Genomic DNA, 22664 nt, shown 5'->3' on the forward strand with positions numbered 1-22664 from the left:
CTGAAAACAGGAAGTGTCGTCTTTTCTGTACAAGGGGGCATTTGGGTCAGCTCTGCCTGAGGGTGCCTCTTTTCTCCCTTGGAAGAAGTCTGTTTTGTGTCTTTCCCCTGACACCTCTAATTCTAAGGGTGATAAGATCAGGCAGGTCAAGGCTGGAGTTTTTCTCATAGTACCTACCTGGCTGAGATAAGCTTGGTACCCTTTCCTGATTTAGCTGTGTGTCTAACTGCCAGTCAAGCTCCTGACCTTTCCTCATCCCCGTCTCGGACGTGTAGTGTGCTTTACCACAACCTGGCAGCTCTCCATCTCAGAGCATGACTCCTGGATGGTTCTTAGTAATAGAGGTTTTCTGCTTCATGGAGGTTTAGCACGTGTTATATTGCACAGTAGGAAAACATCAACCTGCGAACTTGCAGAATTTGAAAATATTTGCTGACTGGTGTGGTCATCAGTACCTCCTACCTGAATTGGGTCCCCTTTCCCTTATCCTGAATTATGCCCTGGATTTGAAGACATCCATGTTATCCATCGGATCAGTCAGGGTACACTTGGCTGCCATCCTCCAGTTGACGGATTCTCCATTTTTGGTCACCCAGTGTTGTGCAGATTTATGAAGGGTCTGAGTAACCTATTTTCCCACTTTAGACACCCACTCCATCCTGGGACCTCAGTTCAGTCCTCAACAAGCTCACGAGACATTTGTTTGAACCAGTGGCTTCCTGCTCCCTCCTTCTTTTGTCTATGAAGACTGCCTTCCTAGTTGTTGTCATGTTGGCCTGTAGTCAAGGAAATCTGAGCTCAGATGGCAGATTCCTCTTTCACCATGTTCTTCGGGTAGAAGGTTTCTTTAGCTCCACATCCCAGGTTCCCATCCAAGATTGCGTCGGATTTTCATCTTAACCAGTCTATCCATCTACTGATATTCTTTCCAAAAATCTCTCAATTCTCAGCCAGAATCTTACTTTCATACCCTGCATTTTAGAAGGGCCTTAGCCTTCTACTTGAATACAGCTAAGTAGTTGAGGAGATTGCCTAGGTTCTTCATATCTTTTGTGGATAGTTCTAAGGGTATTTCTATTCAAAGACTTTCGAGATGGGTATCAAGTTATATCTATATCTGTTACAAGTCTACAGGTGCTCAGCCTGCCCCAGGGGGGTGAGAATGCACTCAAGTGACATCTACTGCATTTTTGAAGAATATCCCAGTTTCTGAGATATGTAGAGCTGCTACCTGGGCCTCAATCCATATTTTTTCAAAGCATTACGCCCCGCTACATGCTGTCAAATCTGAAGTGGCCCTCGGCTCTGCAGAACTATCTTCAGTTGTGGATCCTGTTTTGAAGCTCCCTCCTTCTGGGGATTCTGCTCAGAAATCACCTGAAATTGATCACTCATAGGGGTCACCTTTGTCCGGCTTGTCCTTGTCCGTCCCTCCATGAATGCAAGTTGACGCCACACCATTTTCTTTCGTTGCGAGGGAGTTCTTTCCATTTATGGCCATAGAATTTTGTCATGGGATCGGCCCAGCGCATTTTCGGTCTGTCCAGTGATCGCATGTGGTCTCTGGGGATCCAGTCACTAATGCAGATTGTCCACCTATTGTCTTGCCTGTGGACTACATGACCTGCCCATCTTTGCTTTGCGTCGTACATTGCCTATGCTACATCGGTTACCTTTCTACAGCTTCTGATCTCCTCATTCGGTATATGATATCGGAGTGATTATCTTACACATTCGCCTTTCCATTGCTCACTGGGTGACAGGGAATTTTTCTTCCTCTGCTTTCATCATTGACCAGCTTTCTGCTCCGTACATCATTGCTGGTAGAACAGTGGAGTTAAACAGTTCTTTCCTTTTCTTCATGGGCAGCTCATCATCCGTTAGAGACGTCTTTATTTTGTTGAAACTTGCCAACCCTGCCTTTCGCCTTCTCCTGCATTCTCCTTCGAATGAGTTGTCTCTGCTCAGCTGCTGACCCAGGTAAATATATTTGTCGACCTCCTCGATTTCTTTTCCGTTTACAGTGATGATTCCTTCTGCACAGTGCTCATTCCGCATCCACTTCATCTTCAATGTGTTCACTTCCAACTTGATATCATGCGAAAGTGTTTGCAGTTGCTGGAATTTGTTCTCCAGTTCTGCTGTGTCCTTTGCCAGTAGTACACAATCATCAGTGAAGAGAAGATGCGTTAACTGTTCTCCATCAATTCTGATTCCTTCTTCCCAGTTCAATTTCTTGAACAGAAACTCCTGTGCTGCTGCAAACAGCTTTGGTGAGATTGTGTCACCTTGACTGACTCCTCTGAGATAGTAATAATGCAGGGGACATTGAATAATGTTATCTCTGTCGAGAAATTGCGGTTAATTTGTTCCAGGAGGTCGATGTACCTCGGGTCAATTCCGATTTCATTGAGTGCGTTGAGCACAGCCTTAATCTCCACAAGTCAAATGCCTTTTTGTAGTCGACAAATTCAATACACAATGGTACTTTATATTCCTAGCATTTTTCAGTGAGCTGCCGAACTGAGTGGATGTGATCAATTGTCGAATACCCTGAGCAGAAACCAGCTTGTTCTCTGCTTTCATGCATTTCAAGATCCTTCTTAATCTGATTGAGTATGACGCGGATGAAGACTTGTGAGAGGAGTGTGATCAGACAATAGTTGCTCAGTTCTTCTAGATGGCCTTTTTTCGTCAATAGTATTGTTTTTGATTTCTTCCATGCACCTCGAACACGCTTTCTATTGATGTAAAGATGGTGAACTGTTGCGCCAATGCTTTGAAGAGAGCAACTTCCCCTGCTTTGAGATACTCTGGCCAAACATCGTCCACTCCCAGACTCTTCTCTCTCTTTTTATGTTACGAACTGCGTATTCAGTTTCTTCCCACATAACGTTGGGAACTTCTTCTGTAACCTGCTGCCTTGATGGTGTATGCTGGTGTGCAGTGTACTCATAGGGATGCTACTCAAAAAGGAGGAAACATTGCCTTGTGCAGTAACTGTAGTTCTTCAAGATGTATGTCCCTACGGATGCTCCACTGTTGCCGTCCTTTCCCTCTGCTTCGGTTGTTCCTTAGAGGATTTTCTTACTTAGTAGAGAAAAACTAAGGGAGGGTTGCGAGCACACCCATGTATAGCCTCGGTGTCTGCCATGAGGAGGCATAGGGCATGTGTGAAGGCTGAACAGGCAGTGCTAGCTAGAAATCTCCAATCAAGGGCACGAGAGGCAAATGTGCATCTGAGGTGAAGCACCCATAGAGAGACACATCTCAAAGGGTACGTGTGTGTGTGTGTGTGGTGCTATGTATTAAGAGAAACTTTCTTTTCAGTTTAAAGTAATTGTTTGAAATAGGTTGGAAAGGCTCTGGGTGGGGATGCGGCTACATTGACACATTTTACCCTGAGTAGTAGGCTTAGTCCTTGAGCTAGCTGGAGTTAGTAAATTAGCTGAGACTTGTTTTATAATTTCGTATAAATCTGAAATAGCTCTTGGCTACATTTACTTTTCTTTGTTTGTGTTTAATGCTAAAACCTGTTTTATAAAAAAAAAAAAAAAAACTTGAAAATTTGAAACAGCTGCTGAGAAATTATAGGAGTAGACAGGCTGCTTAATGGATATGATCACATTAAAATCATTTGGTATGAGTCTTCTTTTGTGCTATAAGTTTCATTTTGCCCTTTTCTTCTGTTTGCATAGGAACTGAGATAGTGAAGCCATATACACCTGTATCTTGTTCTTTGAAATCAGATTTCAAAGAACCATCTCACCATGATAGTATACACCTAATTTTAATGATCAAAATTTATCCCAATGGACTTTTCACACCAGAACTTGACCACCTGCAAATTGGTAAGTGTTTTCTTGCACTAAATCATTTATATGTATCATTCCCACTACAGACTGTTCAAATTGGTACCCACTTACATATGTGTGTTTTCTCCTTTGTGCCCTTGTTACATTTAATATTTGAAACCTTATTCCTTTAGCCATATCCTATCTAGTTTTGTAAGGAACTGTGTGCTGTAAAATATTCACATTGGGGTCTACTCTTCCAGAGTTTTCCCTAAATAATTATAGCTAGCTTATTGTAAAGTTTCATTCTATGTACATTATTTACAGTTTCTCTGATACTTGGGGGAAAAAACCTAGGTTTATTTTTGTGTGATTGATGTTAGCACAAACCTCAATGCCTACTGCTCCAAGTGCAAGACACACTTTTGACTTTGTCATCACTAATCTAAACCATGGCTGTGTATTTGTACAAAAAACAAAAACAAACCCAAACACCCTATCAAAACATTACATTGCACATCCAGTTTTTCGTTGGTGACAGAATGAGAGAATGAACCATATATGACAGATATTAGTCATGTCAGTGCTGTTCTTGAAAATACTACAGTGATGAGGGCAGCATAAGAGCTTGTATAGAATAGATCATCAGTATTCTGACTTCCACTTCAGTAACATATACTGTTCTGTTTTTGTTATATAGGAGACTATATTTCCGTGAGCAATTCTGAAGGTAGCTTCAAGAAGTCACAAGTTCAAACTTTAGAAGATCTCTTTTTATTGGCAGCAGGCACAGGCTTCACACCAATGGTTAAACTACTGAACTATGTTCTGACTAATGTTTGTAGTCTGAGGTTAGTATACTCCTTATGGCTTAGGCACCAAACCAGATTAATCTTCAATGAGGAAGTAGAGGGTAAATGACTGAAATCAGTTGTACAGGAATAACAGAAAATGGATTAGGAAGTGTTGTACCTTGGTATACTGTAAAGCCTGGTCTGTTTCAGGGAAATTTTTCCCTCATCTGTGAACTTCAGGAGCTCAAGCGTAGATGGTGACTGGATGCTGCAGGTGTTTCTCATTGGTAGCAGATGGTATATAACTGTCTCTTGCCTTGTGGAACCTGAAAAATCAGCTTCTTAGTTAACTGGAAGAACATTTGGATAGTACTGCTAGTTAGGTGTGTTGGGGATCCCTTATCCTTAATTCTGAGAAAACAAGGCCTTGTTGGAGGGTAAAGGTGGTTATGGAGGTGCTATCATTCTTTTGCATTCCCTGCTTATTCACTACTGCTCAGCAAGTCCACTAACAGTGAAGCATCTTGGCATTAATTTTGATCTTATCCTTTCCATAGAAGACCATTATTTCATACACAGTATAGCGTGCATAGGCTCTTCTCTTATTTATCCTATGAACTTGCTGAAGGAATCCAGAGTCGCTTATTGTGGTGTTCTCAACAGGGTTTCTATTACCTTGTTCAAAGTGCAGCAACATGTTTTCTCACTGGTTTGAGTGATTGATTATTTTCTGCTTGTCTTCTGGCTTTTATAAGGAATACCTATAAAATGTTGGATTGACTTTAAGTTGGTACCATTGGTATTTAAATTGGTGGTGGACCATGTGTATTTCAAACAATCTACTTAAACTTGGTTCTGACCACAATTGGCTTCTTATTACCTGTCCTTCGTATTTCTTGAAACCCCACTTTCTTTTCTAAAAGTTGCAAGAGGAGTGCTTTTAATTTTTATATTTTTTTTATTGCGTGGACTGTGAAGATGGATGTGTGATATAAAACCAAATTACATTCATAACTCATTTTTTCCACTGTATTGTGTTCTAAAAATGTCCATGTTAAATTACCCCATCTTTGGTCCCCAGATTTTCTTATGTTCAGACATCTTTCTTTTAATATAACAGAGAAAAATACCTTTAGATCTGACAGTTTAGCTATACAACATACTGTAAAGTATTTGACAATGATAAAACTGATGTATGAATTGCCAAAAAAGGCTTTGTAGAATTGTGGCTGTTAAATTGGAAGGAATTTGCAGATTTAATTATTTGATGCTGATTTCTGTGTATGACTGGGTGAGTAAAAAAGACTGACTACTTTTTTAGGAAGAGAGGAGGTGGTAGAAAATCAGAACTTGCAGTAAAACTAAAAACGCTTTATCTTTCCAAGTGAATATTATCACAGTCTTAAAGGTTATATTCTAGAAATACACTTCGGACCTCATTAAGAGTCTGGCAACTTCAATTTTATTTTGTCCTGTGACCCCAGAGTATTTTGCAGTTTGACTACCAGTAAGACCACTACATGCTCCACGGATTATTTTTAGAAATAACATCACTGGAGAATGGTGCCTCTAGGACAGGTTAGCTAGTTTTTTATATTGTTCCCAGAATTGAATCATGGCATGTTATACCATTTGCAATCACTTAAAAGTACTGAGCTGTAGTGTGGCAGGAGTTAGCATCCCCAGTGCCTTACCAGCAAGGGAGCCCAATAGCATTTGTTCCCAACCCCCTTTCTCTGCCAGATGCCCTCATTCTCCAGGAAAGTTTTCAGTAATTACTGGCCAAAGTAACAGATGCTAAAGTGGGACACAGCGTCAACATGTTTGACAGTGCTTAATTGTTGTAACAAACTTAATTTTCTTCATTTCCAAGGAAACTGAGATCTAAGGTTTTATATTGAACCTAGTTTGTTGTGTGCCAACCACTCAACTAGCATAAAAATTATTTCTAAAATCTCTTTATTGGCCCCTAGCTGACTATTTCCCAAAACCCTATATACCATTGAAACTCTTTTGAATTGTGTGAATTTCGTGGAACTCTTCCCTTCTCCATTTTTAACTCCAGTGATGAAGTAGACGTGACACAAGAACTGTTTCCTTTTTTTCCAGAAGCAGAAAATGAACTTGCTTTTGATAGCAGGTCGTTCTCTGCTTAAGTTATGTTTGGCTTCAGTCAATATTGGAAAGAGAGGTTTCCCAGAAATGGGAAGTATGCCCTAACTGCAACAGAGAATATGAAATATTGCACAATGCAGCATCTTCAAGGCTGCATATATGCAAAGCAGACAATAAAGATTACATGACTCTCTTAAGGGCTTGTCTACATGGGGAAATTAACTGGCATAGCTGTTCTGGAATAACTCCCTCTTTGGACACACTTTTATCCTGGAATAACTCTAGCAGTTTAAATGCACACTCTACCCTATTCTGAAGTAATTTCCCTATGTAGACAAGCCCTAAGAGTACCTGTGATAAGGGGGGGAGGGTAGCTTCCTTTTATGAACACCCAGCCAGCCAGTTAGCTATAAAATCCCTCTTGGTAGCTGTTCTCTACTTGCTTTACCTGTAAAGGGTTAAAAAGTCTGACTGCATGCATAGGTAAAAGGAAGTGAGTGGGCACATGGCCAAAAGAGCCAGTGGAAAGGCTAGAACTTTTTAAAATTGAAACAAGACTCCGCTTTTGTCTGTCTTATTCTCCAGAGAGAGGAGACACAGAGCAGGAACAGGGCTGAATTGTGCTGTAGGAAGCTTTAAGCCAGCTATGAAAAATCATACCTAGGAATTGCTTATTTGAAACCTCGGGTATGAAAGTAAATCAGGGAATGTCTAGGAAGACACGATTAGGGTTATTTCTTTTATTTCTTATTGGCTTGTGGACTCCTCTGTGATAACCCTCAAATGCTTTTGTTTTGCTTGTAACCTTTAAGCTGAACCTCAAGAGCTAACTTGATGCTTAATTTTTGTAATTGTTTTTCTTAAGATCTAGTAAAAAGCTTAAATTCCAGATGAATTTTTTCTTTCTTTTTGTTTTTAATAAAATTTACCTTTTTTAAGAACAGGATTATTTTTTGGTGTCCTAAGAGGTTTGTGCATATGTTGTGTAATTAGCTGGTGGCAGCAGCTGATTTCCTTTGTTTTCTTTCTCAGCTCTTCCCCAGGGGTGTGTGTGTGAAAGGGCTTGAGGGTACCCCAAAGGAAGAAATTCCGAAGTGCTCCTTCCTGTGATCTCAAAAAGTGGTGGTGGGGAGGGGGAGTTTGCACTTGTGTGGTGGCAGCATCTACCCATCCAAAGTCAGAGAGAAGCTGTAATCTTGGGAGTTTAATACAAGCCTGGAGTTGCCAGTATTAATTTTTAGAATCCTTGCGGGCCCCTACCTTCTTCACTCAAAGTGCCAGAGTGGGGAATCAGCCTTGACAGTACCTTTGGCCCAGATTGCCCGTTTTCTCCTGTCTTCGTTGTTTTTTTTTTTAATGTGCTGCCTGTGGTTAGTTCTACGTACTCAGGATTAGGATCAAGACTCTGAAGATGCAGTTTCATAGCCATATAAATTGCCACTGAATTGTAGATTATTTTCAAACTTCCACATAATTGTGCTCCAGAGTGTAAGCATTTAATTTTTTTAGAAATAGTCTCTAGACCTTAAAATATAAGTGTATAAATGTGAACCTAATGTAAATATTCATGTCTGCCTGATCTTGCAGGCTACCTAATACAGTAGGACTGAGATAGGTATGAACTGCCTGATTCATGTCAATGGGATGTTAAATCTGAAGTATGATAACTTAAATGTCTACATTAACTCTTTAACTGCAAGCTAATATGATTACTTGTTGTTGTTAGATAGAAGGAATTCAAATCTGCATCCCTCCATCAGATACAAACTTTTGTCTATGTATGTTTGCATCAGTTTAGTTAAACCTGTTAAGTAAAATGCAATTGCCAAGAACTATGGAATGTGAGCAGATTTAATAGATTTATTACCTATATGCTGGACTAGTAATTTATTTTAGATTTTTTTTTAGTTTTAAACCTGTTCCTAATTGTTTTATGCTAAATTGAAATAAGCCTGTGGTAGACTGAAGTGTTGACAGAGCCTTTTGTACCGTTTTAACTGAAGTGTCTTAAAATTGCATCTTAATTTAAATGGGTGCAATTCTGCATCTAGGCAAACTCTTAGTCATTCTGCCCCTGCCCCCAAGGAGGGGTTAAGAGGGGGTGCAGCCTTCCCAGTGTCAGAAACTTCACCTGCTTCCTGAATACTCATCTGCCCCAAACTAAAACCATCTTTTGCCCTTTTCTAGTTGCCAAAAGCCTCTGCCCCTTACTCAGCTCCCGTCACCTCCAGCTTCCTCAAATAGCTTTTGTGTTGCAGTTACTTATCAATAGAAAAATCTGTAGTTTGTTAAAATTTGAGGGCCAAGTAAAATTTCATGTAAAAATAAATGACGCTTAAAAACACTGTATTGATTAACCTAAACTGGAGTGCTGAGAGAGGAGGCAGTGCAGCATCATATAGGTCTAATCTACCACAAGGACACGGGGAGCCTTGATCAGTGTCGTCGTCTTGTTGCAGCAAGTCACCCAGAAGGTTAGCTGCATTTCGGTGGTAGATGAAGTGACTCGTGTCTGTTTTTTCTATAATGCCCATCAAAATGATATCTGACCACTCTGTATACCTGTAGTTTGTAAATTGTTCTGGGGTCATTTGGGATGGCGGATGTTATTTAAAATTAAGGGCATAATGCATTGGTACTGGGTCCAGTGAGAAGCCATTGTTGGACTATTGTGTTAGTGTCTCATCAGCACCAGTTTTCACCTAAATATCTTCAAAACCAGATTACTTTAAGACTAGGTAATGTACTGTAATTTATAAAGCTAATGGCAAATGATGAAACCAGAATCCATCATCACCATTTTGAAACTCAGTTTATCTGTACAACATGGAGTGTATAATGTTCAAATTATTTAGAGGTGTGCAGGGTTTTACTTTCATAACGTTTATTAAAATAGCATAGCACAGTGACACTTAGATACTGTTGAGACACTTTTAGGTAGGTATATAGTCCTGTTACTAAAGCCTGTGGAATTCCTAAAAAATATGCCATTCTTGTCCTTAAGAGAATATAGGTCTTAAATTGCTGCATAATTAAATGTGTTCTGGAGATGTGCAGTATTTTCTTTCTATTTAATAGTTGCTACACATTCATACGTCGTTGAAAGCTTGATATTGAAGTTGTGTGGTTTTTTTTTTTGTTTTGTTTTAAGGACAGTGAAGTTGATGTTCTTCAACAAAACAGAAGATGATATACTTTGGAGAAACCAGCTGGAGCAGTTAGCCCTGAAAGATAAAAGGTATTAAATAGTTTTATAGAATTTCATTCATAAATTATTTATTATTTGTATTATTGTAGCACCTAGGTGCCCTAGTCAGAGTCCAGGACTCCATGATGCTAGGTGCTGTACAAAAACAAAACAAAGATGGTCCCTGCCCTCAAAAGCTTACAATCGATGAATACTAACAGACAGGGGAGTACAAAGAAACAATGAGACAATACTGTCCAGTATGATAGACAGTGGTCTCTGTTCACCAGCAGTTTAACCATTGTGAAGGTTCTTTTGTGAGCATTATGGAAAAGGAGAGTTTCATGGAAGACTTTGGAGGATGATATGCTAGTTTTTGCAGATGTTTATGGGGAGCTCCTCCCAAGCACGAAGGATAGCATGGGAGAAAGCGCAAAGGTGTTTGTTTGAAAATGTAACAAGTAGGTGATGGAGACTGGCATGATGGACCAGTTGGAGGTGGAAGCTGACATCTTGATAGTGTGTGAGAGATCATAGGGTGGGGATATGCCTGGAAAGTGAAGACAAGTAGTGTGTGTTTGATGGAATGGAGAAAAGGGAGCCAGTGGAAGAATGCAAAAAGAAGGGGTTGACATTGTCAAACTAACAGGCTAGGGAAATGATCTTTGCAGAAGAATTTTGAATTATAAAGCAATCATAAATTCTACCATATTTACCACTTATCTGGAGAGTGTAACTCTTTTTTAAATGGGTAAGTAATATAGTGGACATCATCAGTTTGCCACCACCACAGTAAGGGTAGAAGGGATGGGTTTTAAGCTTTCACTCGTAAATTTTCATCTTAATTTAGCTGTTTATAACATGAGCTGTTTAACATGCATATGTGCCTTTCTCAGTAGGGATAGACTTAAGCATATGCTCAAATACTTAGCTGAATTTGGGCTTTTGAGGAGTTGAAAATCAGTAGATAGCACCATGTGATCAGCCAGCTAGGCATGAATCACTAATAAGTTGTCCACCAAACACTGCTGTTCCATGAACCATGTTTCAAGAATAGCTTTTATAATTATGTCTGTACACTACTCCATTTTAAACTAGATGTTCAGGTGATGTTTCTAGGACTTGAAAAGTGAATCTGCATCTTGGGAATGTAAGGTGGGAAACTGAGTGTACCCAATTTAGGCTTAATCAATTTTCACCTTTATTCGTAAAATTTCAGACAGAATTATTGTCACAGTGTCTGAACATATATTTATGCCAGACGATAAACATATAAGATGGATTCGATTGGGGTCCCCTGTTACTGCATTCTGGAGCACTGGGAAGTTCTCCTGTACATCAGGATGGTCATCGCCTCCTCTGATCCCTAGTCTGGTTCTTCAGGCCAGTTCCTTCACTTTCTGGCCTGGTATTCCTCCATCTTGGGCCCTCCTTCCCTTATATTCTCAAACATGTCCACATTACCTATTCCTTAACTTTTCTCCAATCAGCATTAAGCATTTGTCTTATGTAACCCATACAATACGCATACACAAACTTTAATTTAGGAATCTATAGTTGTGTCTAGACTTTTCATGTCATTACATTTCCATGTCACCCTGCTCCTGGGTTTTCCCAGAAAAAGGGGACTTTTGTCATTACAGGTTTGTGTGTTTATTATACTAATTAACTTCCCTTTTACCTAAAATCTTCCAACATAACACATCACCTTTGTCCTGTCTAAGTTACATTATTTTAATCAAATCAGCCAATCTATGTTAAGAGGCGAAGAACTGGCAAAACCACATGCATTGCCAAGCAAATTTAGGCTGAGGGCTTGGCCTAAATGTTACCTCATCTAAACTCATTCACTATCCATAATTATAAATTATTAAAGTATACCTAAAGGCTCTTAATCTTACCATTTAGCAATTCTTCATCTTAAATTAGTGTGTATATATATCATAACCCCCTACTTGGGGACAGGGGAGTGTTAAAGAGCACTTTGACCCCAAAATGTCAATATTTTCTTTGTATGCACTTTTGTGGTAATTGTGTCCGTCTCAGGATATTAGAGATCCATGGTGAGTGAGGTAATATCTTTTATTGGACCAACTTCTACTGGTGAGAGACACAGGCTTTCGAGCTTACACAGAGCGTTTCTGCTGACCAACCATTTTCAGATCATTCAGTACTTTGCCTCAGTCTGCTGTCTCAGCCATCCACAACAGTTCAGATATGCCTGAGGCTCTTGGGCCACATGTCCACTTGCATGTAAGTGGTCCAGTTTGCAAGGTTGCACCTTCACTCCCTCCAGATGTGGCTCAGGACAGCTTAGTGTCAATGGGAGCTGTGGGACGTGCTCGCTGCCGCTTCCCGCAGCTCCCATTGGCCAGGAATGGCAAACCGTGGCCACTGGGAGCTGTGGGGGGCCATGTCTGTGGACGATTAACATAAACAAAATGTCTCGCAGCCCACCAGCAGATTACCCTGATGGGCGGGCCGCGTGCTAAAGGTTGCCGACCCCTGCCCTAACTATACAGAGTGTATACTTGTGGGGTGGGGGCTGGAGAACCAGGTAAAGGTCAAGGTGTAGTATTTCTTCCAGACAGACTGAGAGGGGTTATCAAGGATACATGCTCTCCCACAGAGGCTATAAAAATACCAGAGTTCAGTAAACCTAAAGTTCATTCTGGCAAGAAGATTAGATAACTTATGTTGGATAGCCGTGTCTTTGTGTGACCGCAGCTGACATCCACACTTACAAAATGACAGAGTTTAATTCCTGCTCCCCAGTCTACTGTAAATAACATCTTGGTATTATAACCAGGTTTGGCTAATGTGGGAGAGTAGGAAGCCAAAGACTGCTTCCTAATCTGAATATCCCACATGATAAAGCATATTGATGGAGATGTAAAGTTATCCTCTGTCCCACCCCCACAATCCAATACTTTTAATTCTAATGAAAATAACAGCCCCACTGAGGTAACTCAGAAATGATTTTGTTTAATTAAAGACAAATTTTCTGGTTTTGGGTGAATAACTTTTCATTTAACCTCAGTGAAGGGAGAGAGCAATTACCTCAAGTACACTCCAGAACCAGTATATAACTTGCTCGGATGAGCAGAAAGCTTGTGTGCTGTGAAAGTCAACATCAATCAATCAAACAAAAAAAATCGCTGTACTTATTTGGGTTCATATATCAAAATTTCTGACTGGACTGAGAAATGGTGTAGCCTTTTGTGTGTTTTTTATATTCCTTATTGGTCATGAAGTTTGGTGTGGGAGGAGACGTGGCACCTATTTTTCAGCCAAATCTATGTGATAGTTGTACAATTTTGGAAGAATTTAAAAAAAAAAACCACAACCTTCCACCTTCCAGCAAAATTATGCATAGAGTCTGGAACATCTGAACTCATCCAAGTGCTCATGAAGTTGTTAAGAGGCATTGCTTGTTGGTGCTGTCTGCCTGCAAAGGGTGATGTGATCTGGCTAGAGTTTCTCTGTGGTTCTGCTAACAGCTGTTAGTGCTTAATTGTTCTCTGGCACTTTACAGTACACTTCAGAAACAGCCAAAATATCTTAAAATTTTAAACACAGACAAAAAGGCCTTTTGGATAAGATCTCAAATAGTAAATTAGAACCCAGAGTTAAAGGAGGTGGATATCTATATCTGTTTGAAAATTTGGTTGCTGATTTTTTTAAATTTGGGATTATAAAATATAGAAATAGCAACAGAATGGCTTAAAAGCTCTTAGAAATGACATCATTCTATGTGCCGTCCAACATCTGAAAAAAATGATAAAAACTGAGAAAGCTTCAGAATATTAAGATCCTTAAGTGGGGAAAGTAATGTTAATATTTTAATTATATGTAATATTTTTTCCTCAGATGATAAATGCCATCAGACTGCCCACCACAAAGAATAAAAAATCCAATGAGATTTTTCAAATTTACAGAAAATGCACAGTTCAGGATTAGGGCAAATTCTTTGAAATTAATGTGATCTTTATCAATAATGTTCATTAAAGTTACTGAGCAAACAGATGTAAAGGCTGATTATTGGAGAACAATTTATTTTAGGGGCAGTCAATAGGGGGACCACGGGCCAAATCTCGACTGACAGACACTATTGAGTGGACCACAAAAATCTTTTTATTTACTTATTATAGTAAAAGCTGTTTTATCTGGCATGATGGGAGAGTGCAGGTTAGAGAAAAATGCCAGTTAACTAAGGGGGAGGGAGTTTGGGTGTGGGGCTGGGGGTGCAAGAGAGGGTGCGGAGCGCAGGCTCTGGGATGGAGTTTGGGTGTGGGAGGGGGCTTAGTGTGCAGGAGGGGGTGCCAGTTGCCGGATCCGGGGGCCACTTACCTTGGCCGGCTCCCCACAAGCGGCGGCCTGTCCCAGCTGCTCCTAGGCAGAGGCACGGCAGGTGGTGCTACGCCCTGCCTCCGTCCCATCCTGCCCTGCCCAAACGCTGACTCTGCAGCTCCCATTGGCTGCGAATGGGAGCTGTGGGGGCGGTATGTGCTGGCGGAGGCAACGCGCAGAGCAGCCGGGACAGGTCGCCGCTTGTGGGAAGTCGCATGAGGTGAGTGGCCCCTGGATCTGGCACCCCAGCCCCGTGCCAACTAGAATGAAGATCAGAAATGCCAGTTTATAGAGCTTCCCGGTTGGTGAAGTGTCGGATAAAACAGGTTTTGCGTTGTGAAAAATGTTCCTCTGGAGTCTCGATCTTGGCTTGACGAAGAAATTTTCACCTTGACAAAAAATAGACTACCCCTAATTTTTTTTTTTTGATTAAACAGGGAATGTGTGTAAAATAAGACAAACAACGTCAGGGATGTTTTTCTTTAAACTTTTAAAGTGGGAGATGAGATTTAATGTAGCAGAAAAATGTGTTTCACACTAACAACTGCAGGGGGTTACTTTGCTCCAATGTTCTCTTAATTAATTAGGACTAGAACATTCTGGGGTCTAGAGAATGTTATGCTCTTGCCGGTACACCATACTGGACCGGACCAGCTTACTTTCACCTCTGCCATCAGCCCTTCTGGTCCTGAGCCTCCTCAAATCCATCCTTCCTGGGTTCTTAATTACCAGACACCTGGACTTTCCCCCTCTGGTTTGTCACCCCAAAGATGTGAAACCAGTCCCCCAGTTATCAGTTCACTTGGGCCCCCACGCTCCACATAGCTTGTATAACAAACCCTGCTTGGGGTAAAAATAAACAAAAGGTTTATTTAATAGAAAAAGATTCAAAGATGAAATAAGGGACAGCAAACATACAAGTTATACAGTAAATAAACGGACAAAACTTCAGGCTTTACACTTCTGTATTAGACAAAATCCCTTTTCTAATACAAGTTGCCTGTTGCCTTTGAACAGTTTCCCAGCTTACACCCTAGCCATGGGGAGGATCCAGTATTCACAGACAGCCTGCCACCTTTGAGACTGTCCCTCAAGTTCTGGAAGAAAACTCCAGTTTTAAGCCACCTGTTTAAAAGACTCTTTTCCCTTTCTCCTGGCATGGAGACTCATGGTTTTGGGCAAACACCTGGCTTGGTAGGTGCCACTCCCTGTCTGATAACTCACTGTCCTACTGTGAGGTGGAGCCAAAGTTTAAGCCCAGATCTCTCTCTATATAAATTCATCATGGTAGCCTTTATCCATATCCCATAATGATTATTAAGTTTAGAACATTACAAGCTTTCATAAGACCCTAGTCAACATTTGTCTAACACAATAATATTATATACAATCAGTTAATTCAGCTGCTTATTCTTTAGTGTCCAAACACCTGTTCTCCCCTTGGGGTGTCTGGACCCTGACTGTCACAGTCACTTCCTCTATGACTTGTCAATTATGTCTTGTAGCTTAATACACAAATCCAATTTTCTTCTTTTCCTACTACATGTATCAAATTGCTCTGCATACCAGTGCAAATTTAAAACTGAATTGAATAGGATGATCAGGCAATGTAGTGCCTATTTTACAAAAGGAGACTAAGAGCTTGGCATATTTAGCATCGCAAAATGAAGGCTGAGATGAGGGGTTATGATTTCTCTCTATAAAAGACAAAAATACATTTGGGGTAAACACCAGGGAGAGAGAAGAGTTATTTAACGTCATGGTCAATGTTGACACAAGAACTGGCCATGGGTACATTTAGGTTGGAAATTAGAATGTTTCTAACCATCAGAGGAGTAAGCTTCTGGAACAACCTCCCAATAGGAGTAGTGGGGGGCAAGAAACATAGCTGGTTTTAAGATGCAGCTTGGTAAGTTTATGAAAGGGGTTATGATAGGGTTGCCTACAATAACAGGAGACTAGACTTGATGATCCAGGAGGTCCCTTCCCATCCTATGTTGTTGTCAGGTAGTGACTGTCTTGGCAGTCAGCCTTTAGCGGAGGAAGAGGTCAGTCAGTATGTCATAGAAATCGTTAGCTCTGAGATGAATCAGAGCAGATTTATTTTAAATCAGTGATTTATATCACCAATTTTAACCATGATTTAAATCAGCAAGTATGACATCTTGATTTAATTAATCAATTTTAATCTTGTTTTGCATCTTGCACTTTTAGTTATTTTCCAAAAGAAAGGTTGATTCTCATTGGTTGGTAACCATCTAAACATATTGAATTGCAACTAAATGTGGTGCTTCTTTTTGCTAACCAGGAGGATACGTTATATTTATATACATTTTGTGTTTCAGTTTTCATCAAAAAGTTTAGTAGCAATTGGACATCTAACTTAATGAATGCCAGTGAAAATGAGGTTGGATCAGAGGCTAAAACAGGGAAAGAACAAGTTAAAAATTACTCAGACAAGTTAGATGTTTTCAAGTCCCCAAGGCCTGATGAAATACAGCCTAGAATACTCAAGGAACTGACTGAGGAGTTATCTGAGCCATTAGCGGTTATCTTTGAAAAGTCATATAAGATAGGTGAGATTCCAGAGGACTGGAAAAGGGAAAATATAGTGCCATCTATAAAAAGGGAAATAAGAACAACCCGGGGAATTACAGACCAGTCAGCTTAACTTCTGTACCTGGAAAGATAATGGAGCAAATAATTAAGCAATCAGTTTGCAGACACCTAGAAGATAATAAGATAAGTCACATTCAACATGGATTTGTCAAGAACAAATCATGTCAAACCAACCTAATAGTTTTCTTTGACAGGGTAACAAGCCTTGTGGATAGGGGGGAAGCAGTAGATGTGGTATATCTTGACTTTAGTAAAGCTTTTGATACGATCTCGCATAACCTTCTCATAAACAAACTAGGGAAATACAGCCTAGATGGAGCTACTATAAGGTGGGTGCATAACTGGTTGGAAAACTGTCCCCATAAAGTAGTTAGTGGTTCACAGTAAAGTTGGAAGGACATATCGAGTGGGGTCCTGCAGGGATCAGTTCTGGGTCCAGTTCTGTTCAGTGTCTTCATCAATGATTTTAGATAATGGCATAGAGAGTACACTTACAAAGTTTGCGGACGATATCAAGCTGGGAGGGGTTGGAAGTGTTTTGGAGGATAGGATTGAAATTCAAAATGATCTGAACAAACTGGAGAGGAGGTCTGAAGTAAATAGGATGAAATTCAATAAGGACAAATGCAAAGTACTCCACTTAGGAAGGAACAGTCAGTTGCACACATACAAAATGGGAAATGACTGCCTACGACGGAGTACTGTGGGAAGGATCTGGGGGTCATAGTGGATCACAAGCTAAATATGAGTAACAGTGTAATACTGTTGCAAAAAAAAAAAAGCAAACATCATTCTGGGATGTATTAGCAGGAGTGTTGTAAGCAAGACATGAGAAGGAATTCTTCCGCTCTACTCCGCGCTGATTAGGCCTCAACTGGAGTACAGGCAGTCCTCGACTTTACAACATTTGACTTACGTCGTCAGTGCTGTTCATTGTTTATGAATTCACACCCTGATTTGACTTACAATTGGTTTCGACTTTATGACACTTGGTCCTGCAATGGAGTGGATTGTGGTTCTAAGTTACAACATTTCGACTTACGACGCAATTTTCAGGAACGAATTGTGTCATAAATCCGAGGACTGCCTGTATTGTGTCCAGCTCTGAGTGCCATATTTTGGAAAAAGTCCAGTGAAGAACAATAAAAATGATTAAAGGTCTAGAAAACATGACCTATGAGGGAAGATTGAAAAAAAAAATTAGGTTTGTTTAGTCCTGGAGAAGACTGAGCAGGGACATAACAGTTTTCAGGTACATAACAGGTCGTTACAAGGAGGAGGGAGAAAAATGGTCCTCTTTAACCTCTGAGGATAGGACAAGAAACAATGGGCTTAAATTGCAGCAAAGGCAGTTTAGGTTGGACATTAGGAAAAGCTTCCCAACTGTCGGGATAGTTAAGCACTGGAATAAATTGCCATGGGGGGGTTGTGGAATCTCTGTGCTCTAAGAATTTTAAGAGCAGGTTAGACAAACACATGTCAGGAATGGTCTACATAATACCGAGTCGTGCCATGAGTGCAGGAGACTGGACTAGAAGACCTTTCGAGGTCCCTTCCAATCCTACGATTCTATGATTTATTTAAACAATTACATAGTTTAACTTACATTTATTCATATTCTTAATTTTTATGTTAGAAAATGGTGAATGATGCATTTCTTACGAGGTGATTAATTTTTTACTTGAGCTTTGTGTCAAGCTCTATTTGGATGGAAATTCAAAGTCAATTTAAAAATGGACAAAAACAGCATTGTAAAATTGTGTTTATTCATTAAAATATGCTGGATACGTAAGAAAAAAGAGTTTATCAATGTTTCAAAACAAGTTTTAGATGTAAAACTGATTTATGAAAGAAAATAATTATGGAACCGATTTTTTTTTCTGGCCACTGTGTCCTTCAAGATTTTAGAACAAATAAAGTTCAACTACGAATAAAAAATGTGTAAGAGGAAGTGGAAAACATCTTCTTCAACTCCCAGTTGATTTCTTAACTTTGAATGAACTAGTCATTCAACTGAATTAGTTGAATAAAGTGAAATGAAGAAAATATTCTTTCTATACCTGCAGGAGATTAGTGCCGTCAAAAGATGGTTTAGAACTTCAACAAACTCTGGTTCCAGGTGCGAAGCCAGTACATTTCACCAGTTCAGTGGTTTGACTTTCTTTAAAATTTGGCAGCAAACATATCTATGATTTTTATCTACCCTGAGATTCATTGATAGTGCTAAAGATGTCAGTATGGAAGCAATATTTTTACATTTCCTCCTGTTTTGCAGGTTTGAGGTTCAATTTATTCTCTCAGAGCCAAAAAAAGAAGGGACCGGCAAACAGGGAAAAATTTCTTCATCTCTCCTTTCTGAGTTTGTGAAAAGAAGCAAAAAAGACTCCAAAATACTTATTTGTGTCTGTGGTCCAGCACCTTTCACAGAGCAAGGAATACAGTGAGTGTAAAAATAATTATTCCTGTGCCTGAGGTGAACTGTATAATTTTACCCCCTTTTAGAATTTCTAAAAGGTACTTTGAATTTTCCTTATATGCAAGTTAAAACCATTTTTGTAAATATTTGTGTTTATTAAGCAGTAGATAGTTACAAAAGGATAGAATACAATCATAGGGAAAATCTTGTTTTTTAAACTAATGTTCCATACTACTATGTGCCGTTCTTTTTATGTCATTTAGGTTACTAAAATTTTATGACCACATTAGCTTAAAACGTATAGAAACATCCATTCATGCAAATATTAACTACAGCCCAAGTTTCATCAAGTTGTTAAAGCTTTTACTCTTAGCAAAATATCACTTTCCAGTTATTTTTTGTAGCTACGTCACACATTTTGGTAGATCTAAGTGCTGTTTAAGAATTTTGAAATTTACCACTTTCTCCAAATGGGATTATGTCTCTGATATACAGGAATTACTGAAAAGAGGTGCCTAAGTGGTGCCTGTTTCTGATAGTGCCAGCTGAGTCAGAGTTGAATTTGAAGGTGGTGTTCTATTAAAATCTTGTGGAGACATTAAAGCTTTCAGTGTATTTATATTCATTTTATTGCCGTACTAAAAACACATGGAATATAAAAAAGAAAAGATGCAAGTTTAAACAAGCACATCCATCCTCCAAACATTGGGCCAAATATCAATGCTGGTTACATCTCTTGAAGTCAGAGCAGTTTCATAGATCTAACAAAATATTGAATCTGACCAATATGTTTTATCTCTGAAATCTTTAAACAAAAACAAACACCACAAAACAGTGGGAACTAAATCTGAAATACTTCAAAATGTTACACATTCTTTGGTTTTTTAGAACTGGATACTGCACAAAAATACTAATATGATGCTATATGTATGAAATTCTGTATGGACATGTCGTTTGTTCTTAATGTATTTTCATAGCCAGAGTGATTTCAGCATGTCATCTTTTGGAAAAAGAGACTGTTGCTGAACTGTAAACTGTTTAGCTTTCCCTACATGTGAAGTAACAAATTTGATTACTGATTTTCAGGTTTCTGCAGGATCTTGGATATTCCAAAGAAGAGGTCCATAGTTTTACTGCATAAAGCAACATTGAGGATATGACTGTTTAATTCATCGATCTTCATTATTTACATTCATAAATAAGTTTAAATTCTTAAAAAGAAAAATATTTTGTATGCATTAAAATTTGACTCTTGGTATGAAAATATTTCTTGAATGGCATGTGCATTTGAGGTAAAGGAATTTTATACTGTTTTCTTGCTTTTGTATTTTTGCTAATACTTACAATTCATGTAGGATATTAATTTATTGCAGAGGCAAGTAAATATGTACAGTACATATTAGATATTTAATTTTGTTAACCTAGAACTCTTTCCTTCTAGATCTGATTTATTACCTTCTAAGTACTGATTATATAGATTTTTACTTGAAACACTTTTCTTTACTGTAAAATGTCTTAGCAATACTGTCTGAATTTATGTATTGCACTGTTAACTCAGGTAAATGATCACTTACACTATGTTCTTATTGATATTCTAAAACCGTGTTTGACTTTTAAGTGATCAAAACATGTTGTTGTTCTTGTACATAATATTGATAAATAAGGTGCTCATATGTATGGCAAACTGAGTAAAGATGCACTAAGTAATAAAAAGGTAAATAATGGATTCTTGTTACACATGATGAGTGGAGTATCACTGTCATATATGGTAAAGTGAAAGGCAGATGGGAAGGATGGTCCAGTGGGCAGGGCACTAGCCTAGGACTTGAGAGTCCTGGATTCAAGTTCACCCTGCACCACAGACTTCCTGGGTTCAAGTTCATGCTGCACCACAGACTTACTAGCAGAATGCTTCAGACATTTTCTAATTATAGTAATTAATGGTCCCTCGATTGGTTTAACAGTTGCTCTGTTTGGCTTGATAGCTGGTGTTTGAACCAGAGTATACCTTTTAGAAAGACCTCCAATTTTGATTTAGGCCTGGTCTACATGGAAAAGTTTCATCAGCATAGCTACATTGGTCAGGGGGTGTGAAAAAGCCACACCCCCACCTCTGTCTGAGGGGTTGGAGCAAATGTGGTTGTATCTTAGAGCTTGTATACATGTAGGCATAGTTATACTTACCTACATGCCTCCAGTTTTCCCTCGATTACAGACCTAAAAGTTGCAATTCTTCAGCAAAAAAACTTCAAAAACAGACTCCAATGAGAGACTGCTGAATTGGAATTAATTTGCAAACTGGACACCATTAAATTAGGCTTGAATAAAGACTGGGAGCGGATGGGTCATTACACAAAGTAAAACTATTTCCCCATGTTTATTTCCCCCCACCTACTGTTCCTCAGACGTTCTTGTCAACTGCTGGAAATGGCCCACCTTGAATATCACTACAAAAGGTTTTTTTCTCTCCTGCTGGTAATAGCTCACCTTACCTGATCACTCTCGTTACAGTGTGTACGGTAACATCCATTGTTTCGTGTTCTCTGTGTAATACAGTTCTTCCCAGTGTATTTTCCACTGAATGCATCTGATGAAGTGAGCTGTAGCTCACGAAAGCTTATGCTCAAAAAAATGTTAGTCTCTAAGGTGCCACAAGTACTCCTTTTCTTTTTGAACTAGATGGATCGTTGGTCTGACCCTGTATGGTTGTTCTTATGTACACTAGTTTAGTGTAGCTAACCTAATTTCAGGTCCTTCTATTGTGGATAGTCTGATTATTTTTGTCTTACTTTATCCCATATTATCCAGAATTTGCATCCATAAATGTCTTTGGTATGTCTACAGTGCAGCTGGAAGTGTGCTTCCCAGTGCATGTAAACACACATCCTAGATCTGCTTGAGCTAGCATGCTAAAAATAGCAGTGTGGCCACAGCAGCACGGGTGTTTGCTTGGGCTAGCCACCTGAGTATGTACTTTCGGGATGAGGTGTGATTGAACTCAAGTACTTGAGTTTTTGCTGGCTGTCTCAAATATTTTTTTTTCTGAATTTGCAAAATTGTGTAAAACTGCTTCTTACCAATATACACTGAGGATTGTAAATGATTTTCAGTGAGAGAGAGCAGTAGTAATGGTAACGCATGGTTACTGATCTCAAGGGTCATAACCCTGGGACTTGATCAAGGAAGGAGCTGTGCACACTTGTGAAGTTCAAAGCACCCTTGACTGCTGTTGAAGTCAGTTGAAAGTGATGGTGCTCATTGCACAGGAATGCCCAGCACTGTGCACCCCAGAGTGAAAAGGAGGGGTCTTACTGTGTTAGGTGGAGCCCAGCCTATGGATTTCATCACCACATTTTGCCACCTTTGGCAGGAAGGGGAGTTGCCCCTAA

At 39.4% G+C, this 22664-nt stretch overlaps 1 protein-coding gene across 2 annotated transcripts in view; it reads left to right on the forward strand.

Moving 5' to 3' along the window:
• The window catches only part of CYB5R4 (cytochrome b5 reductase 4), an 82288-nt gene extending 61282 nt beyond the window's left edge, over nucleotides 1–21006 (forward strand). For both annotated transcript variants that reach the window (XM_074948051.1, XM_074948052.1), the window contains exons 12-16: nucleotides 3699–3851; nucleotides 4495–4645; nucleotides 9855–9941; nucleotides 19135–19299; nucleotides 20362–21006. In XM_074948051.1, coding sequence (XP_074804152.1) covers nucleotides 3699–3851; nucleotides 4495–4645; nucleotides 9855–9941; nucleotides 19135–19299; nucleotides 20362–20416 — 611 coding nt within the window. In that variant the 3' untranslated portion in view covers nucleotides 20417–21006. The remainder of the gene's footprint in view (nucleotides 1–3698; nucleotides 3852–4494; nucleotides 4646–9854; nucleotides 9942–19134; nucleotides 19300–20361) is intronic.
• The last annotated feature ends 1658 nt before the right edge of the window (nucleotides 21007–22664 follow it).

This window comes from Natator depressus, chromosome 3, assembly GCF_965152275.1.
Source record: "Natator depressus isolate rNatDep1 chromosome 3, rNatDep2.hap1, whole genome shotgun sequence".
In the NCBI taxonomy this organism is placed as follows: Eukaryota; Metazoa; Chordata; order Testudines; family Cheloniidae; genus Natator; species Natator depressus.